We start from the raw sequence: 23,692 nt of genomic DNA on the forward strand, positions 1-23,692 counted from the left end.
TGACGAAATATAACAAAACAATTATATTTAAATATTCATATTTGAAGGAAGAAAAGTAAAAAAATACTCATTAAGCTACAAATGTGAGGCAATGGTTCCTTAAACAGACAAACATTAAATATATAAACAAAGTGACAAAGTAAAGCAAAGAAAAAGCTTCTTATAGCTTTTCAAATAGGAATCTGGAATATGCTTTAAGTTTATAATCAATCAATCAATCATTCAGACTTTATTTGAAAATGACTTTTGATAAAAAACAGTGTAATGGCCAATTTATGCCTCTCCGTTTCTTCTATTACGGACAGATAAGACCGCCCTATCCGTCGTGAAACGCCCTCTCCGAATGCTTCGTACAGCTTTTCGTACACGTCTGATTTTTCTAACTATCCGTCTTTATGTTGGAGACCCGACGGACCGTTCTTGGCTGTGATTGGTCCGCGAACGACATCATTTCCGTATGACGTCATTTCCGTATTTCCGGACCTCAAACTTCCTGTTTACTTCCTGTTGACTTCCATGTAGCATCAAACCCAAACACAACTATGATTCTACGATTAATGTGACGTGTGTGTTAAGCCAGCGGAGTTGTCCGGCTGACGGTGGCTCGTTCGAGCACTGAGGGCATGTGTGCACAGTCACAGACGGTTATAACGAGCTTTCAAAACGGCGCTAGCAGTCTAGGCTAGCGGGCTAGGCTAGCCACCATGCTAACTGCGGTTAGAACCCGCCGTCACGACTTTAATTCCACTTCTATCATGACACTGTTTCTATAATACCGTCAGGTTAGAAGCAAACACTGGATAGTAGTAGTTAGTGTCGGGAGTCCCTGCTGACTGTGTGTGGAAGCTGGGGGGAGCTAGGTCCGTGTAGCTTCTAGCTACATGTAGCCTCAAGCAGATTCAAGCTGTGGAATCAGCAACACAGTTCGGAAACAAGACCGGGGAACCGCTGCGCTAAGAAACGATTACATCAGCATTTTGACCCGCTGGGTGTCACTTTATTTAGTTCTGTTAGTTGCCATGGTTCAGTGTGTGGGACGCAAGCTAACATGTCAACAGAGACACGTGGACTTCTTCTTCCCAAATGGGGTAGGCTTCTCTGAGCTCGTCTTCCGTTGCGCCACCTATGGGTTTGGCGGTGAATTTTTTCCGGACGTAGACTGACGGAGAATTAAAAATCAAAAAGAGTCTTTGCCCCCTGCTGAGAACTCTCCGAGAAACGGACACGTAGTAGTATATAAGAGCCTTAACACGCAGTGCATTACAAAGTAAAAACGTTAGAGGAAGACAGTATTAACAGGAAATGAGGAAACCCTATAGTAAATCTCAAACATTTGAAAGTGTGAAAACACCAAAATGCTGGTAAAAAGAGATAAAAATGCTAAAAGAGATGTGCAATTTTAAAGACAAAATAAAGTGAATTAATTAAAATACTAAAAGAGTGAAGACAATTCTGAAAATATAATTAAGTGAGTAATTGAAAAATAAAATAAAACGATATTTCTAAAATCAGACTTGAGATATAAATAGAAAGACAATACACACAATTTAATTGAAAACCCCATTAAAAAGGTTTGTCTTGAATTGGCTTAATAATTAAGGTAGAGCAAATATTTCGCAACAGACATATACAATTAAGCAACTAATTGTAATATGGAAAATAACAACAGTGTTCTAGTTTGTCTTCGGGGGGGGTGTCTCCCTCAGCCCGGGGGGGCCCTCCTCCCGCGCCGCCCCTGCTCCTGTGAGGCAGCGTGGCGGCCCTGTGCGGGACGGGACCATCCAGAGGAGGGACCGGAGGGAGGAGCAGCCTGGGACGGTGACGTAGGATCGGAATGAGGGAGTGAATGTTCCGGGTCACAAACTGGACGGGAGAGGAAATTAACTCCGGGACGAGACGGAAAAACACGCGAACGCCGCCCGCCTCCGACACGGAGATGTAGCCCGTGTTTCCCGTGACGCTGACAGAGCACCGCGAGCCGGAGGAGGTGGAGGACGAGCCGCAAACAGGTGTCCGGGAAAAGTGAAGTGAAGTGCGGGCACGACGGAGCGAGCGACGTCCCCATGGTGGCTGCGAGCTGACGAGCGCTAGCAAGTGTTATTTACAGCCGGAGTTTCGGTGTTTACTCGCGGGTGAGTATCGCTCCGCTCGGGGCTTGTCGCTCGATCTAGTCCCGGTCGGTCCGAGGCAATCTGTTGCATCCTCCTCGTCCTCGCTGTTCGGTCCGGGGCTCGAAACCCAGCTCCCCCCGTCATGTTTAACTGTATCCCCCTGTGGCGGTGCAACCGTCATGTGGAGGTGATCGATAAACGCCACTGCTCCCTGCTGTTCGTGCCCGATGAGATCTATCGCTACGGCCGGAGTTTGGAGGAGCTGCTGCTGGATGCCAACCAGCTCCGGGACTTGCCCAAGGTAAGCAGACAGAAAAAATCAGGCGTTTCACCCCCCTCCTGCTTCCGTTCGAACCCGCAGGTTCAGGGGCAGGGTACGGCTTATTTGTGGGTCACATGTAACGTGTGGAAGCGGCCCTGACACGGAGCTGAGCTGGTCGCACGTCCCGTGAGAGTCCGATGGGACCCGGGGACAATACTTATGCAAGATCAGCAAGGCAGGCGCACTGTGGAGGTGGAAAATCCCCCCTGAACGACACCTCCCACCCACCGCAGGTCGACTCAACAAGTTTACTAGAGTCAGGGTTCGAACATGAAACATATTTTTGACGTGAGGCCCGGGTCTCCCAGACCGTGTGTCCGCTACGTCAAACCTGTTTGGGCAGGTGATCCCAGGCTGAGGTCAGAGATACAGGAATGAATGTGAAGAGCACCTGATCTTCTTCAGGCAACACTGAGTCATTATGATTCAGTGCACTCATGTTAATCAAAGGTTATGATTAGTTGCACTTAAACATTTATTCTATGGTTAAGGTGAAATATCATCACTAAGCTGAGTGTGGTTGTCAAGCAGGTCGAAGTTTTCACTTTACAAATAAGACACCTGTGCCCACAGCGATTATTTTCATTGATAATTGTAGAGATCAGATAAAGAGTAAGTTCGTCTTTGGTGAAAATGGCAATTCAATCCCAGTGCTTAAAATCTATATATCTCATGGATTGGATCTCACTGAAACAGTTAGGATGCCACTTAAAACTACAGAAATATACATGACATTTTGTAATGTAAATATATACTCTATATATATATATATATTAAAAATGTCCAGCTCCTGTTCAATTAATTCTATGTAAAGTAGAAACATCTCACATCAGTACATTTCTTGATAACTGGGACTAACAATTTGTCAATTTACAGGGTGAGTATCAAGTATTTATTGAAATAATCGATTAAGCACCAATGAAGATCTTAATTCAAGCTTTGGTTGCCGCAGGTTAACAGTCCGTGTGGAGAGCAGCAGTGGAGGAACCCATTGACTGAAATGCATATAGGCTATTTCCACTTTCTAACTTATCTGCCTTCATCTTTAAATCGTTGTTGATAGAGATTAGCCAAAATGTCGTCTTGACCTAAAACACCTACAAAGAGTATCGCTGTTTGTGTTATGTGTGGAGAAACATTTCACTTGAAGCCCCAAAATATAGGCCGTTGCCCCCAGAGGGGAATTCGTCATCATACGAGTGGAACTGAGATTGGTCACAACTGGACTGTGAGGAAAATTCAAAATATAATTTGTCTCTTGACTCTGGGATAGATATTCCAGGACTTGGATGACAGTGACCCTTTAGAGACACAGACGCAATGAATCACAGGATGATTTGAAGTTCTCCATCACAGTGGATCTATTTTTGTTGAATAGAAACAATCCAGCTTGGTGAGGTGGAGATACAGAAGTCGGGGCCTCCTCACTTGTGACCCCATTGCTCTGGATTAAGTACGACACTAGTTAACGGATCCTTTGGTGTGCGAAGCTGAAGATCATACCGTCTGACCTGAGGTGTCTTCTGATATTTATACCCGATAACCTTCACGTGCTATGGTGAAAGAGAGGATTACTGACTTTGTGGTTTGGAAGAATATTCCCTTTGAATGGTTGTATCATTTCCGCTTTTGAGTGTGCATTTTAAGGCAAGAGTAAATTGTGTTAGTTATTGTTACTGGAACCTTTAATGGGGAGGAGTGCAACTGCTAATAAATTGGGTTTACAGCTGTACCTGACAAGTGGACGGAATACAGATTTAGACTCAGCGCCTTGAGAAACTGTCCTGACCTCATATAACTGAAGCCATGGTGGGTTTAGATGAAAAGCTGATAGGATTGAGGGACTGTGTTGTGCCTTTCTTTCTCTCTGTCTTTCTTGCTTTTCATCTAAGAGATCTTACAGTGAAGCAGCTTGAGCTCTGTACAGGAAAGAAAGGACGGCAGAAAACAATATTTCTAGGCTTGGCATGCCCATAGAAATGTGATGAAACAGAGATAATGTTAGCAACCTCCCGTGGTCGTGTCACACTGCTTACTTTGTCCGCAGAAGAAAAGACAGGAACAGGTATTCTGACGAAAAACAAAGACGGCATTATGTGTTTTGTTGTCACTCATGCAGTTGTATGTGCCAGTATTTTCGAATGAGTCATGGACCAAAATTGAAAAATACAGACCAATAAAACCATAAACCCACATTCCTAGCATAAGCAGTACATTTGACAAACTAGCTGTCAGCATAGTTAAAACTCCATCCATCATCTGTCTGCACGGATGTGATTGGCAGGTGTACTCATTGTCTGCACGCACACAATAGACAATTCTCTATACTCAGTGTGGAACTATTCTAAGTATGTTTAGAGGCTAGAGGGGAGTATTTTTGTGCATGCCAACAAGAGAAACAGTGTATTGTGCTCTGGCATGTAACTAATGTCATCAATGCTTGCTGAGCAAACCCAAGAAACGTCCGACTGCATGAACCTTTGTATCCGTCCTCTCCAGCCCTCGCTGCACGTGTGGCCTCGGCGCATTTGCCTCGGAGGTGGCTGACTGAGTAAACGCTGACCACTTAACTTTACTATTGTATTGGCAATGATGTAACAAGGCCTTGACACAGTTAACATTTGCAAAGTCAATCATTTCAACCAGAGGGCAGATAAAAACATGCACAAAGGCAAAGATGAAACGGCAAAGGTGTGTTTTTACGGTAACAAGATGAGGCAAGTTTTACTTGAGCAGATAGCTTCGGTGTTTTTAACAAAGAAAAATATGCTGACCAAGTCTTGGAGACATGAAGTTTAGGCTTGTATGAGTATGTTTAATGGCTCTGAACTATTTCCTTTTTTATTTAAGTATTATTTGTTCAGAGGTAGTGGACTGAATTAGCAAACAGTACCTCTTCTCTTTTTAATTCAGTTTCCCTTACGCTGAATCAGACTGGTTGTCATTTGTTTTTTAAACAGGAGTCAAACTCAGCAGCACCAACGATGTGGAATGCGAGACTACATGGCTGTTTAAGTGTGTTTACCTGTCCAACCAGTTTTAAAATGAATGTTCTCTACAGCTCCATTGAAACTGTAAGGCAGAGAGGCATTGGTTTCTTAGTCAAAGATTTAAATGACCATTTGCGTTGAGGTGTTTTACTAATAAACTTCTGCAAAACGGCAACTTTGTTAGTGCGACATCAGTCCGGTGATGCTGACTAAAACATGTAGACATGTTCGATGTAATACTAGCAACATATCCGATTGCAGCTGCACGATGTCTGCATATGGCTTTTGTAGGATCCACCTTTCTTTGTCCGTTTGAGGTTTGGAGTGAATACACCTCAAGTTGAGGGATATTTTGTGTCATTAGTTGCAATACTAGTGGAGGGGACAAACTGATGCACACAGTAATGATGAGCAGAAGCAATCCACTCTGAGACTGGACGCTGCAGGCTTCATGAAATGTTCAAATTGATGAAGATAGTGGCTCTATGAACCCCAATGCAGGAAGCTGTTTAACTGAGAAACTAATTTGATCAACAAGAAGTTACTGCAAGAAAGAACTGTGGTCAAGGGTCAGTGCAGTTGTTGAGTTTTTGACTGTGGTTGTGGTTGAGACAGTTTTATGTCTTGCCTACACTGTTATTCACTTGCATCTGCAAATGTAACCTACACACAAACTTAAAGTGAAGCTTGAATTAGACTCAACTAACCATCGAATACTAATTTCTTATACTTAAGCATGTATTTCTGTCGGGTTGTGGCCTGGAAAAAAACCATCAACTTGAGGTTTAATTGATCTTCTTATTTTTACCTAGGAGGTTAAGTTTTCTCTCTTCTCTTTTTGTTTGTTTGTTTTTTGATTGTCAGTATGATTACAGATGGGACATGAAAGAGAGAACTCATAAAATGTTGGCTTGGATCAAAATTGAACATTTCCCCCAATTTACTAGGACATGGTTGTCAATTATAAAGAAATCTGGCATGTTTAGTTTAGAACATATGCCATTTTGTTCCACTTGATTGAATTTAAAGGGGCTTTTGAGACTTGGTGGAGGCATGCACTCTACTGAGTGCCATTGTAGCTATTATTTAAATATAAAAATGTAGCTTCATCCTGGTAAATGGCAAACTCTACAATAATAAATTACATTATCAATAAAATCAACCCATCAGTTCAATTAAAATTAAATTGGTTTTGTAAGAATATTTAATACTTAACTACAAACGTGCATCTTGTACTACATTAATACGTTAATGGCTTTTGGTGACAACCTGCAGTGCACACACTGCTAAGGGTGAAACTGAAGGTTCAAATATTGACTCGGAGTTGGGAGAATGGGTAATGTATTCTTGACTCAGCCTGTTTTGGTGTGTCTCACATGGTTGAGTGTTGGGGGCGTGTTGTTCAATGACACTAACAGGACTAACAAGTTTTCTCTGTCAGTTTGTAAATGCAGGAATCACAAAGGCTGCAACAAGTCAGGGACTGAAGAATGGGTTAACTTATATGTAACTCTTTGTTACCTCTCTTTATATTTATCAAGAGGACATATGTAAAGCGGCCTTAGCGCTCTTGAAAGGCGCTATATAAATTCAACCTATTATTATTATTATTATATTATTATAAAAAAAGCATGCTGATGTATCTCAATACTTCTGCCTTTTGAGTCCTTGGTAGTGAAGGTTTTGAAGAAAGCTGTGTTTGCTTCTGTCTGTGATGGCTGCCTCATAAAGGAGAGGCATAGCTTCAGATGAAAAGTTTCAGTAGCTTCCGTTGAAAGTTTGATGCTGATATTCTCAACCCTAAAAGGGAATTTGCAATATTTTTCTGATCCGTCACACGTAGGTTTGGCTTTCAGGAAACGAACGAGTCTGTTCTAGTCAAGACTCCCTTGATGATATCATCGAGACAGATGCAAATCTTTGGAGCTGTTGACTTGTGACTGGGAGAACGACGAAGCAGATAGAGACTGCAGTGACAATTACAGATGGAATAAAGGTTCAAGTTAAAAACTAGTTCCAAATTATCTGAACCATCTGAATATATAAAGTTCATCAATTATTTTTATCAGTGTCTACACTAATGGAAATTTGCAAGAAGCAGGAGTCATGGCGGAGAAGTAAGACATTTTCCAAAGCGGTTCTTCATTTCATGTAAAATAGATGGAACCAGCGACAGTTACATTTTCTGGAAAATGCATTTTAAGAAAGGATAACACACTTGTAATATACTGAGACATCTTACTAGACAATATGTGTTTAAATTCTGTCATGTATTTGACACTGCTTCCTAACCAAGCAGCATGTTCATTACAGAGGGTAAATATCCTAGATTATAATTACTTTAGAGCCATGCAGGCAGAAGTAGTAGATATTTTCTTGGACCAAGAAAACTTAAATCAGAATGAATGCTGCACAAAAATGATCTCCTTCATTTGAGATGATGACAGACTATTGCTACAGCTATACCTCTTTTCTACTCTACTGTGTTCAGGCTCACACATAATAAAACATTTTTAGTTGACTCTGAAAACGTGCCTCGCCCTACTTTTGTTCCCCACACAGGAAATCAATCAAGAATAGTTAAAGAATCAGACTAAGTCAGTAATATATTACCAATTCCCATCCCTAAACAGTGTTTTTTATTAGTAAGTGAAATGTGAAAGGGAAATCATGACGGTTAAGCTGTGAAAGCTCAGACAGTTATTACTTGTGGATCTACAGGTTTGTTTGCTTGATGAAATGATGGATTAGCGACTGTTTGAACTTTCTTAAGACCTTGGAATGACACGTGCATTTGGTAACAGGGTGGAGTTCGACTTTTGGACTCTAGCTTTATTTATTGTGCACACATTATTAAAATGGGATCTGTTTGTGGACATGGTCCACAGAAAATTAGCTGTGTCTCAAAGAGTTTTTAAAATGCAAACACCTGTTATTAATCATGTTAGTTATAATGGATTTCAATGGTGACATGTTTTTACTACATCAAATATATATCGTTATAGAAGTGTTGCAGAGACCTGCAGATCAAAAGTCTTCTAACTTTCATGTCAGATATCGAATGATTGATTGAATAATAAGTAAATGTTTGGTTTTAGCAACTGCATTCTTGGATGAACAATCATGGTGAGATTTGCTGACTTGAAACAGGCATCAGCAAATACAGCATAAAGGCCAAAGGGGAAGTTTTTCTGTTCTGTTTATGCCAAAACTTGTGGGAAACCTGAAACAGCATTGTGAGCTACCTGCTCCACCACCACACAAGCAGGTCTCTACCTGCTCTTGTTAAGGGCGTCAAGTACATGCTTGTGATAATTGCTTTTGCCCTCTTGGATAACTGTGCCAACTGGATCTGTCTTTCTCACAAACTGACAGCAAATATGGATATGTGGACGTCTGCACGGCAGCTCGTAGCCTAACCCTTCCATGAGTTGTTTTTCTTGTTAGTTGTACCTTTAAGGAATGGCTTCTCAGTGAAGCATGAGTTTTTTTGGTGTTGCAGTCAATTCCTGCACTCATCTACTGTCATTTTGCCTGCTTGCAATACAGATGCATTACTCATTTGATTGTTTCTATTGAGAATATAAAAAAAGAAAACAATGCTCTTCACTGTCACTGTCAACTTATACCATTTACCTTTTTTTCATACAACATGGGGAACTGATGCAGTTTCCATCGTAGCTCCATCCCAACGTCAACCTGACACGTCTCATGAGCCAGAATAATTTTAAAGGCTTGTGGGACTGTGTACTGGCTTTAAACATAAAAACTGAGACATTATTATGGTTTGTGAAACATTTTCTGCTACAAGAAAACAAATTTAACATTTTTACAAGATGCTGGTATTATTCAAACATGTTATTTTCAATGTGTCTGACTGATTTCTTTTGATGCTTTGCAATGATGATACATCTTTTTTTCTTTTTCTTTTTTACCTTGTAGCCATTTTTCCAGCTGGTAAAACTAAGAAAACTCGGCCTGAGTGACAACGAGATCCAGAGACTTCCACCAGAAATAGCAAACTTCATGCAGCTGGTTGAACTGGATGTCTCTCGAAATGGTGAGAAGAGAAAACAGTCATAATACAAGTCATATTCTTTTCATTTGCAAGAATGTGTTTATTCAGCTAAGTAAGGCAGCACTTAATTCACCAATTGATCGACACTGACAGATTTACACCTCATTAGTGAAACTTGTGCAAGAAACAATCCTAAAGGAAAAACATGGTTTGCATTAGTGGGAATATCCCTATCTGTTTGTATAGACTCGCACATACTCCTTCAGATACAGTGGTAAGGGTTCTCCTACCACAGAGCAGCCGCCTGTTCACAGATGTGGCTGGTGAGAAAAAAAAGATTCAAACCAAAAGAAGGTGCAGACATTTATCACTTTGTCCAGTTTATGTTAAATCATGATAAAGTGGAAATGTTTTACTGAGTCGTACATTGTATATTTTATTGAGGAGCGAGACCTCGGTTACTTTTTTATTGCTTATCTCGGTCACAACAACTGTCTTTATTGCATAATATTTATTTGAATCATTATTCTGATATATATATATAATTTAACTATTGCTTATTGTGTTATGTGTGAATGTTGGAGCATGTTTAAAGACCTGTGTGTTGTTGTAACGTGTATTTTCTGTTTAATAGATATTATGGAAATTCCAGAGAGCATTTCATACTGCAAAGCCCTCCAAGTGGCAGATTTCAGTGGAAATCCATTAACAAGGTACTCCCACAGATCATGTGTTTCACTTTTAATAAAAATGTTTTCGTATCAGTCATATGTAGCACTTTAAAGTGGTCTCTTATAAAATATTCTCATTTCAAGGATTGTAACGCTGCTAAAACCAAACATTTCATATTTATTGATTTTTATAGCTCCTTCTGAGGGAACTGAGCTATTTTGATTTAAAAATGATAGGAATGAGAAAAGCAGGGAGTATGTCTCTGAAAATAAAAAAGATATCTTTTCTTGTGGAGAGGATTTCATATATCCATTGTCCTCATGTGCATGTTTTTAAACCCCTTCCCCTGCTGTTTTTCCTCCCACTACGAACATTCATACACTCTTCTTTGCAGATTGCAGATTTGTGCATAGTTTGCCTCTGGTTGGGGGTGAGACTTTGTCTAATTTGCACCCCAGCAGGGGTGAAAAAACACCTTGTTTGTTCAGGAGGCACCAATGAATAGTATTTGAAAGGCACTGGTGTTCAATACTTTTAAGTGCACATGTACTTACACACCCACACCCACGCACACAACACTTGTTTCCCCCACAGTAGTAATCTAATTTTCCAGTCTTCCTGTTTTAACAGTTTCATAGTTAAGGTGTGGTTATCGCTGTGGGTTGGCCCGGAATGTGATGTCATTTCTTCTGATATAAATGAGTGGGAATATTATTCTTCACCTATATGAATAACAGTTCTATTCACATATGAAATTATGATGGAAAATATTTTTGGGTGTGGTTTTCAGTTCCTCATTATTTTCTGTCTTGTATTTATAAACACACCTTGACAGCATCATGAAATATAACAACGCTATCTGTGTTATCAAATGATCTTTAAAGATTGATGATAGGCTCCAGTTTAAAACTAAGGGGTTGGACACTGTGTTCATTTTAGTAAGTTTTAGTTTATATGAAGCTCTATACTTGACAATGTGCCTGGGTCCAACAAACAACAGCAGGCTGCAGGTGATGTCTGGTAAGTTATTAAAACTTGTTGATAGCTTTCCTGATCTGTGGCTCAAGTTCGTTCCAAATACTTTTTCTGGAGCGAAATTCTAGACAGAAGTCTCGTAGTAAGCCACTCACGTTTGTGTAAGATGCTCAAAGGCATTTACATGCACATTAGTGGCTTCCACCAAAATATAGATAACCAGAGCTCAAAGGATGCAGACATACTTTAGTTGTTGCGGTTACTGATCAAAGTGAGACCACAAGTAGCACTTATGTGGTCCCATCTGGCCACGCTGCAGTACTGAAGAGGATAATGTAAGCAAATAAAACTCAACAAAATAAAGTTTTGTTTTGAACAAGGACACGATGGATTAACTTCAAGTATGGGAGTGGGAGCAGCTACATACAATCGTTTTTTAGGAGACCTGAGTGTACTGACTTGCCTAAAGTGCTGATAAACACAGCACAAATGACCGAGTTAGATGCTCCGTAGATTCGGCGGACTTTATCCACCTGGCCTCCGAGTATAAAGCCCGTAGAAATCCAGGAAAAGTCAATTTAACGGGCAGGGGATCATGATTTACCGCCAGCGAGTGGGGGGTTGATAGCTCTTCTAACACACGGCATACGCAAAAATTAAAAATTACTAAAAGATAGCAAATATTTCCCTATGACAAGTAAACTCCATAGCCAATTCCCCGGATTGTACCCGTAGGTCATGTCTGAAAACGGCTATATTAACACATGGCTATCCCATTAGAGTCCTCTTTTTCAAGTAACCAATATTTATCTGTGCTGTTTATGTCAAACGTCTTGAATTTATCTCATGGTGGCCACTTTTGTGTGTCTGTGCTTTATTTTTATTTTTACAGGTTACCTGAAAGCTTTCCAGAGCTGCGGAATCTAACATGCCTTTCCATCAATGATATTTCATTGCAAGTTCTTCCAGAAAACATTGGAAAGTAAGTGCATGTACCATTTCATCCCTTTGCCACTAAAACAACCACTTGTGGCCTGAAATCTAAAATACAAGTGGTAAATTAAATAATCAGAATTTTCGGCCTTAAAAAGTCTTTAATATATTGAAATATTACGTTGAGGTTAAAAGACAATTAGGAAGGTCTTCAGTGTGATAATGTTAATTTATTGCTACTTCTGTCGCCCTGTAAAATTTTGTTTTTCTCAGATACTGTTTTTAGCAGCTTGCGTAGTTTGTACTGTCTCCATGTGTTGCAGTTCTTGGTCAGTGATACAGTTATCAGCACACTGTAATAAAACTACAAATATGACCAACATGGATCTGATAACTACTCACACCACGGTCAGAGTTGATCTCACTACACTACTACAATACCTGCCTGTGGGAAAGTACATGGATACCCACTGTCTCTGGCTCTATTGAGTAGAGAGATAACATGTTATATCAAGGGTTATTCTCCACTCGGCCCCTTCACCTTATATTTATTTATGTGAAAGTGTGAGTTATTCTGGGACTCTGATTCCTTCATATCTGTCGTACTTGACTTAGTTCTTTTTATTCATTATGGTCCTAAAAAGTCTTTATTGTAACTTGTTGAAACCCGCAGAAAATCCTTTTCTGTCATGTTTCCAGATCATTCCTACATCTTCCTCCCTTCTGTAATAAATACTCTTACAGTATGGAAATAAGCTCATGTCATTTTCCCCTGATTGAAATAATTTCTCTCTGCAGTAGGAGAAAACATACCAACTACATTACTCTTCACAGCCACATCAGTCACTGTTCTTTGTTCATAAAAGGCAAAAGTCTTGTTGTGAGATGGCACATAATCTCTAGCAGTAAAAACTCCTGTCTGCCCACATTCTTATTCCTATGAGGTCTCCTGTATTGTCGAGTTCAGTTATAATTGGATTTAATAACTGAAGTATGTGCTTTTAGGTCAAATTGCCACGAGGGTTGTTTTTAGTGAAAGTTCAAAAGTCAAGGGAAACTGAAATTGAACTTTTAAAGAGACGGATTTAAAGGGATGAAGTTACCCCAGATGAGCACTTAAGATTAGAATTTTTTTTTTTTTTTAAACTGCTAAAAACAAATTCTCAACAGAGGTGTTTGAAGGCACTTTTTGACGTTGATTAGTGACCGGCGGTTTGTTTTTTGGCTGAGTCCGTACAGCATACTTTAACCATTAGATAACTGCGGAAACTGCTGGAGCAATTTAACAGAGATTTGTCTCAGCTTGCCATGGTGCCATAAATTAAGGATTATTGCTTAACCTTGCAGAGATAGTGGAAGAAAAGTGGATGATGACAGCCTCACTGTGTGATATTTGTACAGTTGTCATGACTGTAGACTTCAAATTTAACACAATGCCGGGTAGGGGGGGGGGGGTTAAAGTGATGTTTTACAAGGTAATGATAGACATGAATTAGATTATGAACTAAATTTGATAATGAAAGACACAACACATAGATTTCTTTGAAGAGGATTATTGGTTGCAAACAAACTTCAATCACACTTTTAAAACCAAACACAATAAAGATTTCAAGTTATTAGTTGCTCTGGATATTGCTGAATATTGCTTAGGGAATGCCATTAATAATACCTCTGTAATGTTCTTATAATCTAATGATCTTCCTAGCAGAAGCCTTTCTTTACAGAATTTAATTCTTTGTCCTCCCAAAAAAAAGATATTTAGAAAAATATGCCTTCCTTTCACGAATGGATGTTTTTCCACACTATTTAGTTAACAAAGCCATTTCTCATATTGTTCATAATGTCTGCCATGGCAACGGCTACGAACTGAACTGGTTTACATTATTTTGAAAGACACATTCAATTTCCTCCCGACCAAGTCACCTAAAGTTCAAGAAGATCTCCTCTCACCCATTTCCTCATAGCACAGCATGTGCCCCACATACGTCCTTTATCTATCTTACATAATGCGGTGACTTAAGGCCTGCTCTTTGTCAAGAGAATAACGCAATGAAAACCATAACACAGTTGGAGAAAAACGCTGTGGGCTTTTAGACGTGGATAAGATAAATGTTAAAGTTGTTGAAATACATCAATCGTCTCCAGGGATGGGAGTGTTTTCCAACTCAAAACAATATATGGTGTTCACAGAAATCGGAGACGTCTGATGCAGTTAGGTGGTTGTTTACATCTTTTAGTCGATCACTAAGATTAGATTTCAGACAGACCATGCTACACGACTGTCTTTTAGTCTCTGGCTGGGTGATCTGCTGTGGTGAATGGAAAAACACTGACCTAAAGAAATATGAAAGAGTAGTAGTAAAACTGGTTTAAAAACACCTACTAGGTATGGATAGACAGTGCCACTAGTATAGATATAATATTTAACAATTCTTCATTAAAATGTCTAAAAACAATCCAAATCCAAAATGTTTCCCACAGTGTTCAAACCCTGAGAAATACACAATATTATTCATTGTAAAAGGAAGTTTCATTTTAATTGCATCATACCCTCTTTACCAGTGGCTTTGCCCATCTTGGCTATAACTTCCAGGGCAAACAACATATGACAGTCGGCTGTTTTTTTCTTCTACTGTTGGTCAATCATAAAGGATCCCATTTGTTCAATTCTGTTGTGCTAACTTAAAATATACTTCGTGAAAATGATTTGCGTCTGAGTCACGTCACGGTGGTGAAGATGAGCTCCCATGATCCCACGCTGCTTCGTCAAACTAGGCCTTTGGTTTTTATGTCGAAGTACTTCGCAAATTTTTAACTCATAATGTTTGTCTTGATTTAAGATCAGTAAAATGCTGATGGAAAAACAAGAAGACACATCAACACAATGGACTTTGTGCTGTGCTACTTGACTGGTGTTATAAAAACTCCAGTAATTGGTTACTTGCACAACACTGAGGCCTACGTTCACAGCACTGTACTGTACCTTGGTACAGAGACAGCTATTTAACACATATTTGCTCTTCACTTAAACTTGCAGCAGTTGTTTATGCTGCTGGAATTTTAGGAGCCTGATAAGAGTGACACACCTCTAAACTACTTCCTGCTCTCTGATATCTGATTGTGATGTGATGTAACCCAGTGTGATTTAGCTGCTATTGTTTTAGAGACATTCAGGAGCATCTAGTGTAATGTCTATCTGTGTTTAGAGGAGATATGAGGAGAAGTTTGTGGAGAAACCGCTGCTTTTGTTTTCATGACAGATTTCAGAAGGGTATAATAATCTTTTTTTTTTTTTTTATCTCTACAGCCTTTCCAATTTGGTGTCACTAGAACTCAGAGAAAATCTGCTCACATTCCTACCAGAGTAAGTATTCAGCCAACTGCACTGTAGATATCTCTTAATATGTATGAGTTGTTGTATCATATATCTCCAAAGTTTAGTCTGTGTGCCGTAGTATAAGTGAGAAGCTTTAAACCTACATTTCAAGGACCAACGAGACCTTTGAACTTGCTGCATTTATATTGTGACTTTTATTTCATGTTATCCTCTCTTGCATCTGTCATCCACAGGTCACTATCTCTGCTCCATAGACTTGAAGAACTCGACCTAGGAAATAATGAACTGTACAATCTGGTAAGTGTTGTATTTGTTCAGTCAGAGGAATAACACGTGGCCAAACCGAGCAGAACAAAACCCTTTCCCCCCATTTCCTTGTTCTTGCCATGTCCAAGTAGATTAGCATCCCTCGAGAACAGCTTTCACCTCTTATCACGCAGATGGGAGGAGGACCATCTGCTTTGAGCTCCGGTTTTAAGTTGTAATCTTATGTGAGCCGTCTAACTCCGATGGTGAATGATTTACTCACAGATCATGCAAAGTCAGACTACAGCGCTGAAATGGCTTTTATATCTGCGTGACACTTTATTCCTCAGGTTTTTTCTACATCAAACTACATCAAGTATTTACACCTTTAGTTGTTTTTTGTACTCACGGTTGTTATAATTAACATTTGGAACATCCCCAAAATTGAAAATGTTTCCATACTTTTGAGGCAGCTGCTACATGCAATCAATGTAAAGGCAGCCAATATGCCTTAAAGCGGGCCAAAAGGCGTAATACCCTCTTGAAGAAGCTATATATCCCTAACCCTAACCCTAACCCTAACCCTAACCCATATCATATATATGAAAAAGTATCGGTTTAAAGTATGTTGTAGACTTGACGATCTATTTCACTTTAGCTATTATTTTGTGTTTATGTCTCCAGTGGTCTCCACTTTGCTGTGTGTGAAACATGAATTTGATTTAGAGAAGAAAAAATTGTAGCATATTGTCAATAATAAATGTCTGCTTTGTTTTTTTGTCTCTGTCTTTTCTATTGTCCTGGCTATCTCTCTACATCTCTTCCTCGCACACAGCCCGAGTCGATAGGCTGTCTCGTCAGTTTAAAGGACTTATGGCTGGATGGAAACCAGTTGGTGGAAATACCTGCAGTAAGCAATGCATGCAAAATATATTTCTCTTAATAATATAAGTATCACACTTCCATGTAGTGACTTTCAACAATGAAACAAATTAAGTGTCGTGTCTGACTATAAATTCAGTGCAGTGATTAATTTATAAATCTAAAGGCATATTAAGGTTATCAGAGAGGACAGATAACTCTTGTGTCCTGAAATTAAATGAGTCAAATGCTATCTCTGCTGCTTCTCTAGATTATATCTGCTTCTGTATAGTTGTAACAAACAAGTGTGTGTTCTGAACCTCAGGAGATGGGCAGTATGAAGAGCCTGCTGTGTCTAGATGTGTCCGAAAACAAACTGGTGCACCTCCCTGAGGAGCTGGGCGGTCTGCTGTCACTGACTGACCTGCTGGTTTCTCAAAATGTCATTGATGCTCTACCTGAAAGCATTGGTAAGCATGTGCTTTCTCCCAAAGAATATTTGTATAGGCTTGTTCAATAGGTTATTTGGTATCACTGGGTAATTCTCACGTTTGGGATAATATAGATTTAACTGTTAAATTTCCATTTAAATGGCTTATCAGCATTTTTATATGTGAAACTCATGAATTATCAGATGCTTCATGAACTGTATGTTGTGAAACAATATATTCTGTTGTCTGCATCAATGTGACAAGGACCAAATCCCTCAGGAATGGGACTGTTGCATAACTTGCAGTCATATATTGGATGATTACTACATTTTGCTTCTCTGTGGTTTAATGCACTTATTGTCAGTGCCAAAATAATGGATTGAAAGTAAATGGCTAAAAGTAAATACCAATTTTAAGAAGCAGCAACACACATTTCCCACAACGTCACAGTAACTGCCTTGTCAGCCTGCTCATTAATGACTAATCAAGGTTTAAAATATTTTCTTTCCTTGCAGGAAAACTACGGAAACTTTCGATCCTGAAAGCGGATCAGAACAAACTAACTTATCTTCCAGAGAGCATTGGCAACTGTGAAAGTCTCACTGAACTTGTGCTCACAGAGAACCATCTACAGGTTTGTCTGCTAATGCACAGTCTTCAAAATTCAATGGGAGTCCTGTGGTATTAGTACTGCCACAGGTTTGGTATCCTGACGTGTTCAATATCTGGAAGGTAAACAAAACGCATTCAGTTGAACTAATCAATTGATGTATTTTACAATCAAGTAATAAAAACTTACCAACCAAAATCACCCATGTTTTTAAATGTAGGAATTAATAGAGTTTTTTTTAAATAAACCATTTTATCAGTTCGAGTTCCGTCAATAAATTGACCAATGGGATAAAGCTCCTCTTAACACTACTAATGTAGAGAGACAAGAGAAATAAAGAAATACTCTTTTGTGGTTTTTTAAAACCTGAGAAAGAAATTCTTTTTAAAGTCTCGTTTTTAATATTTAATTTGAATTTATTGTTACAGGGTTTGCCAAGGAGTGTCGGGAAACTAAAGCTACTTTCCAACTTCAACTGTGACAGAAACCAGCTACTGTCGTTACCCAACGAGGTGAGCTTACCAAATACCAACCAACTCCTTTTCAATGAAAAGCAGTGTGAGTTGAGAGGTACGACCAAAACACTTGCAATGTAAATATGTAGGTACCAAAACGGTGTGTCTTTCAATCCAGAGATAACTCATCTGCGACTTAATATGAAGCACGTTTGTAGTTGAAATATTTAGTGCTGAGCAAGGAAATGATTCAACCCAGACTGGTACCTGTCCGTACCTCACCAAAGAAACCAAAATGAGACATGATGGCGCTCAGAAAAATCCTCCTAGTGATCAACCGAATCATTTAACCAACATCTTACATTTTGCATGTTTAAATAAAAGTTGGAATTTAAGGTCCAAAAACTACAAATCCACAAAAACAGGAGCTGTAACACTTGTCGTCTGGAGGTGGTGCAAGTGTCAACATTTTTCAGATACGATCACTTTCTGTTCCTGTACACTTGCTCATCGACACATTGTTCATCTTCAGGTCAAAGCTACAGCTGCTGTGACCTTTGTTATTGCAGGTTAGACAGGAACTGCACTTCTCATCTTCAGAATTATTACAAACGATGATATATATAAAAATAATATTTAATTGCAACAGTTAAGAGGGATCGTGAGATTAATCGTCTGTATAAAGTTCCCTCACGTGGCGGATCAACAATGCTCTTCCCTCTGCTGCTCAGTCCTCTCGGTTTTCTCAGCTCTGTCTGAGTGTCTCTGTTGTTTTTCTATATGACGTGCTTCTCTAGCCTCTTGTCTGCTTCAGTGAGAGCACGCCTGGTTGAAAGCTTCATCTGAAAGGCTTCTTTAGACGTCGTACAATGAGCCTGTGTCTTAATGATGCAAAGACTGCAGTGTTTCGAGAATAATAACAGTCCAACACACTTGGTTCGGATAGTGAATCGATGGTGTCACTGTTTTCTCAAAGCAGCTTTGCATGACGTCTCTTAACAATCGTAGTGTAGCCACGGCCCATGTTTAGATCTGTGCTCTGCTGAGCTACTTGACCATAAGCTCAGTTATATGGATTTCAATGATTATTAATTAACTGCTCCTGGCACTTTCTTCCTTGTTTACACTCAGATGAAATCATCTTGCTATATATTATAAATTATGCAAAACCTTTTGTATATTCCCTCTACTTAATGTACCATTGAGTCTTCTCAGTCCTGTGAACACATTGAGCACGTAATCATATTTACTCGTGTAGATGATGAGCTTAACCTGCTCCTTTTAACATGATGAATCTGCTGGTATCCTGCTCCTGAGCAGATTAATAGATTACAACTGCTGTTCAGCTGCACCATCAAGTCTCTGCCTTGTCTGCCTACCAGGACTAATTGTTCCTAATTTTAGGTCCCGCTGCCACAGTCCATTGACATTTAGTCGGCCATGGAGATCACCAATACTGGGACAACATGCACAAAGAGTGACAACACAGTTACTCTGGATTCTTTTGTCCTTACATCAAAATGTGAAGATTTATATACACATGTTTTTAGACTACACACATTTTTCTCATATGGGCTCACTGGGACATTTTCATTTTATTAATTTCCAGACATTTAGCCAGGGAGAGCTGCTGGAAAGGTTCCCTAAAATGTCAGAGACAACTGACTTGGACATTTGTGATTCTGAACATAGCCCCCCCTGGAAATGTCAGGACATGTCTGAGAGCAGCTTTTACTGTGACAGACTCTGCAGCTTAATGATTATGATGTCTCCTCTGTTTCATAGATTGGTGGCTGCAGCGGTCTGAATGTCTTCTGCGTACGAGAGAACAGACTGACAAGGATACCCTCAGAGCTGTCACAGGCCACAGAACTGCACGTGTTCGACGTCTCTGGAAATAGGTACTAAATGTACAACAAGGTTGAGAGGGTAGTTTATACCAACTTCTCAGCAGAAGCACACTCTGCTCGAGTAGAGAGTAAAGACTGATTCTTTAAAAAAAAAAAAGATATATAAAACAGCAAAAATAAACCAATGTGTTTTTTTATTACAGAAAATATACATACTCGTCAAAAGTGTGATATAATACTTTGTAACTTCGGAGCATTTGACAATACATTACTCACTCACTGTCAGTCAGAGGTTGTTCCGTCTCTGATTCTCTGTCGCTTCCTGCTTTGATTATCTTCAGCAATTCTTGCGGCTTGAGTCACACGCAGGCTCACACACACTGACATGTTCACCTCGGAGTCTGGGGATTGTTTCCTGCACACTGTCAAAACAACTGTCAAGTTCCTCATCCAAATACCACACGATTTCAAATTGCACACCTTTAACCCGCAGGTATCTGGTGGTTTATTTATGTATTACAGTATTTGAGCTGGTTAGTGACATATACTTCCTTTTTGGTTTCAGGCTCATCCACTTACCCATGTCACTGACCACGCTACGGCTGAAGGCCTTGTGGTTGTCAGAGAACCAGTCGCAGCCTCTCCTCACCTTCCAGACTGACGAGGACCCAGACACGGGCGAGAAGGTGCTCACCTGCGTGCTGCTGCCTCAGCAGCCGTGTGAGTTAGACCTTAAAGGTAATGTCTGTAACAAGAGGAAGCCTCAGATATGCCTCGCAAGGTTTGAATAACCAAATCATGAGTTCAGGAGCAGTTTATATAAACGCTCTTACTGGACTGGTTGAAGTTTAACTGGTGTGTTGATAACCAGTGCTTCTTTGCACATGTAACTATATGTAATGTATATTATGCAAGATCAGTGTCTCCATGCGCCTAATGTGTCAGGCCTCTTCTAGATTGAAAGGACTTGTTGCCAGCGCTGCGACATTTGAGTGATATTCCTCATCACTTCTTGCATCATCTCCGCTTATCTAGTGCCCTGTAGTTTTGGTGACATTATCACATGATCTGCTCGGAGAAGCACAGTGTGTTCGGCGTCCTCTGTTCCTTCCCTGCAGTATCTGTCGATTATGAGGTCCTGTAAGGGATCACAGCTCCTCTAACAGATCAGGCCCCCTCCTGTCCCTTGAGGCCCTCCTTGGTTATGTTTTTCAGAAATGCGGTGGATTGGACAGCTAAAGAGGCTTAGCAGCGGCTGGCCGGCTGCCATTAAAAGCTCGCCCACTGGGTGTATAGATGTGGCTGAGGACCAGCTCTATCTCTCCCTGATACAACCGTTTATTGTAATGGCTTTTTTCTTTGCGGTCATCTCCACGAGTATTGGCGATTCACTGCGAAATGCTTCACATCACTGTAGTTTGCATTTAAAAAGATTTTGCTGTTGGAGAAACAGAAGAAGTTTGTTTCCTCACCAATAAATATCCCAGTGCATTTATTAATTTCATTTCTGTGACATGCAGTCTCTCTCTTGTGGGAGAGATGCAGCTGTAAGATGGGTGGAGGTCAGACGTGTGAGGCTGAAACTGAAGTTGGGGGCAGGGAAGATTGCGTTGCTGTAAGCCTGTGACTAAGCTGGGATTTGAAACTGTGATCTGGCAGTTTCAGGCTCTCTCTTATAAGTGCTGGGTTATGTGACAGCTTTCATTTCTTGAGTTGGCAGATTGCAATCACAACATCATATTGATTTTAATCTCCATAAAATATTCACCTCACCAAACTAATAGGTTATGCATGAATTCAGGCAATAAGAATCTGTGTTGTCTCTTGAAAAAAAAACAATTTCAGGTTCTGACAATCTTGCCCGCTTCGGAGCCGTGGAGAGCCTGGTGAATGACATGGCAGACGACACGTGGGACAACAAAGCCGTGAACAGGACCAGTGCCATTCACTTCCTGGATGATGATGATGACGAGGAGGATGACAACAAGGTGAGAGCGGCGAGCTCCTGGGCACAATTGGGCAAAAAAGTGATAGAAAAGAAAAAATGTCATGGAAACTCGTTTAGGACGTTAAAATGCGATTATACGTGTCTACATAAGATTAGAATACTCCACGTGTATTGATTTGATTGTTGCTTATTCAGAGTTTGACCTTAATCAAGTTAAGGTAATGGGGAAAAATGCTGTTTACATGGCACTGTCTAACTGCCCTCACCCCCTGATGTGGATCTGTGCCAGAATTTAAGGGATTCTTTCCTGATCAATATCGCATCCTTCCACCGAGTTTCATTGTAATCTGTCCAGTAGATTGTGCGTAACATTGCCTACAAACAAATGAAAACACAACCAACAAACGGGCAGGGGTGAGAACGTAACCTCCTTTGCGAAAGTGGCTGCAGATACAGCAATTGTACCAATAATGTCAATCTGTCCTTCACACAGGGAACTCTCCTGCGGCGGGCCACGCCTCACCCCGGCGAGCTGAAGACGATGAAGAAAGCGGCCGAGAACCTCCGCAACGACCTGAACGCTGCCAAAGCCCTGGACTCCAACAAAAACGAGGTCAATAACGCTGCAGACAGAGTGACCACGTCTGTGTGACAGTTTTTTTTTTTTTTTTTACCTCAGATATGTTTTTTACCTCCTGTGTGTCACCGTGTCGTCCTGCACAGCCCCCTCCTCTCCTCTTTTATTCTTTTACCTACAACCCCCCGGTGTGGCCTCCCTCTCCTGATAAAACCCTGGGACGCCTGTAACCTTACTCCATCTCGAGTCCTGTGTAAAACGTCCTAGACTCTAGTCGACCAGGGCTGCTGTGCCTTCCTCTTTTTAATGAACGTCCACAGCAATAATTCTGCACAGAGATGCTCCTTTTAAAAGATATTTTAATGATTTAATACTTTTTTAAATGCCTCTTTTAAAAAATATACATTAGGTAGTTGCACTATTATAAGTCTTTATAATATGGTCAAACCTTCTTAAATGTATTATATATATTTGTTCTATATCTATTTTTAAAACACTGGGTAAATACTTCTTTTTACATTTTGAGCAAACGCGCAGGATTTTTTGGACCTACTGATTAAGGATTATTGTATAGTCTTTTGTGAATATTGATACTTTTATACTTTTCGGCAGCTCGGATGTAAATAAAATGTATAGTCATTTTCTTAATCAGTTTCAGATTTTCAAACGTTTTCTTCTCTGTTTCAAACTTGGTACTTTTTTCTTTTCTTTTTCTTTTTAAATCAAAGCAATGAACAAAACACAGTCACCAATGTCTTATTCAAACTGTCATCGTGCCAGTGAATGGCCTTGAATCCTCTTTTTGTTTATGTAATATATCTAGACTTTTATTTTTGGATAATGAATATTTGATTGAATTAACTAGGTTTGGATTTAAGTGCTGCGCATCAACTTAAAAAACTCACCTGCAATGCAATTAAGCAGAAATAACAAATGCTATATTATTTATATGTGCTGTGCTTCACTGCTTTGCCATATTTTCTCAAATAGATGCCAAAACCAGCTGTATTTTATTTTGAAAAGGTTTTCCTTTTTCGGACATTTGGTGAAAGTGAGGTTTGTACCACAAGGATAACATCCTCTAAAAAAAGCAGTTTTTAGAAGTTCCACTTTAATGCACTTCTCAGTGTTTCTCAGATCTTATTCTTATTTTATATGGTACATGATAAGTTGTTTTATTTTTGTTTTAAACTGATTGCAAAAAAGTGGACCGGATAAATTGGTTCAAGTGTTGGTTTTTATGTTTTTAATTATTTTCTGATCAAACTGCACAAGACGGATCTTAACACGGGTGCTGGGCCCTGAGATCTGGATGAGTTTTTAACCACTGATCAATAAAAAGAGTGCAACACCAAA

The 23,692-nt window shown here is 39.8% G+C and overlaps 1 protein-coding gene across 1 annotated transcript; it reads left to right on the forward strand.

Annotated features, from left to right (window-relative positions):
- The first annotated feature begins 1,822 nt into the window (after positions 1 to 1,822).
- Positions 1,823 to 23,692, forward strand: lrrc1 (leucine rich repeat containing 1). The gene is made up of 14 exons (XM_061086735.1): positions 1,823 to 2,412; positions 9,366 to 9,483; positions 10,076 to 10,154; positions 11,981 to 12,070; positions 15,329 to 15,385; positions 15,592 to 15,655; positions 16,440 to 16,514; positions 16,791 to 16,935; positions 17,412 to 17,530; positions 17,935 to 18,018; positions 19,747 to 19,862; positions 20,377 to 20,549; positions 21,657 to 21,799; positions 22,253 to 23,692. Exons 1-14 carry the CDS (start codon positions 2,254 to 2,256, stop codon positions 22,409 to 22,411), a joined length of 1,581 nt encoding a protein of 526 aa, XP_060942718.1. The 5' UTR covers positions 1,823 to 2,253; the 3' UTR covers positions 22,412 to 23,692.

This window comes from Limanda limanda, chromosome 15, assembly GCF_963576545.1.
Source record: "Limanda limanda chromosome 15, fLimLim1.1, whole genome shotgun sequence".
Taxonomy (NCBI): Eukaryota; Metazoa; Chordata; class Actinopteri; order Pleuronectiformes; family Pleuronectidae; genus Limanda; species Limanda limanda.